Raw genomic sequence first — 224 nt, forward strand, 5'->3', positions numbered from 1 at the left:
CTCCGGACCCCCTTTCGGCACTGGAATCGGGCAGGATTCGGGGTTGAGCGCGCGCTGGGTCAGGCTTTAGCACCCGCCGGCAACGGCCACCGCTGCGGTGCGGTGCCAGAGGGGAGTGTGAAGGCCCCGGTGGTCCTCGCTGGCGTCAGCGTCGCTGCCGTGCGCGTGGGCAGAGCAAGGGAGACGCAGCACCACAGCGCGTGGGAATCACAGACTGGGTTGGG

At 69.6% G+C, this 224-nt stretch overlaps 1 protein-coding gene across 1 annotated transcript in view; it reads left to right on the forward strand.

Moving 5' to 3' along the window:
• LOC104290840 (transcription factor Sp1-like) overlaps positions 1–165 on the forward strand; it is a gene marked incomplete at its 3' end in the record, with an annotated part of 6,391 nt that extends 6,226 nt beyond the window's left edge. The window contains exon 4 of the mRNA XM_009890006.1: positions 35–165. Coding sequence (XP_009888308.1) covers positions 35–165 — 131 coding nt within the window. The remainder of the gene's footprint in view (positions 1–34) is intronic.
• Positions 166–224: the final 59 nt, after the last annotated feature.

This window comes from Charadrius vociferus, unplaced genomic scaffold (genome assembly GCF_000708025.1).
Source record: "Charadrius vociferus isolate BGI_N301 unplaced genomic scaffold, ASM70802v2 scaffold1588, whole genome shotgun sequence".
Taxonomy (NCBI): Eukaryota; Metazoa; Chordata; class Aves; order Charadriiformes; family Charadriidae; genus Charadrius; species Charadrius vociferus.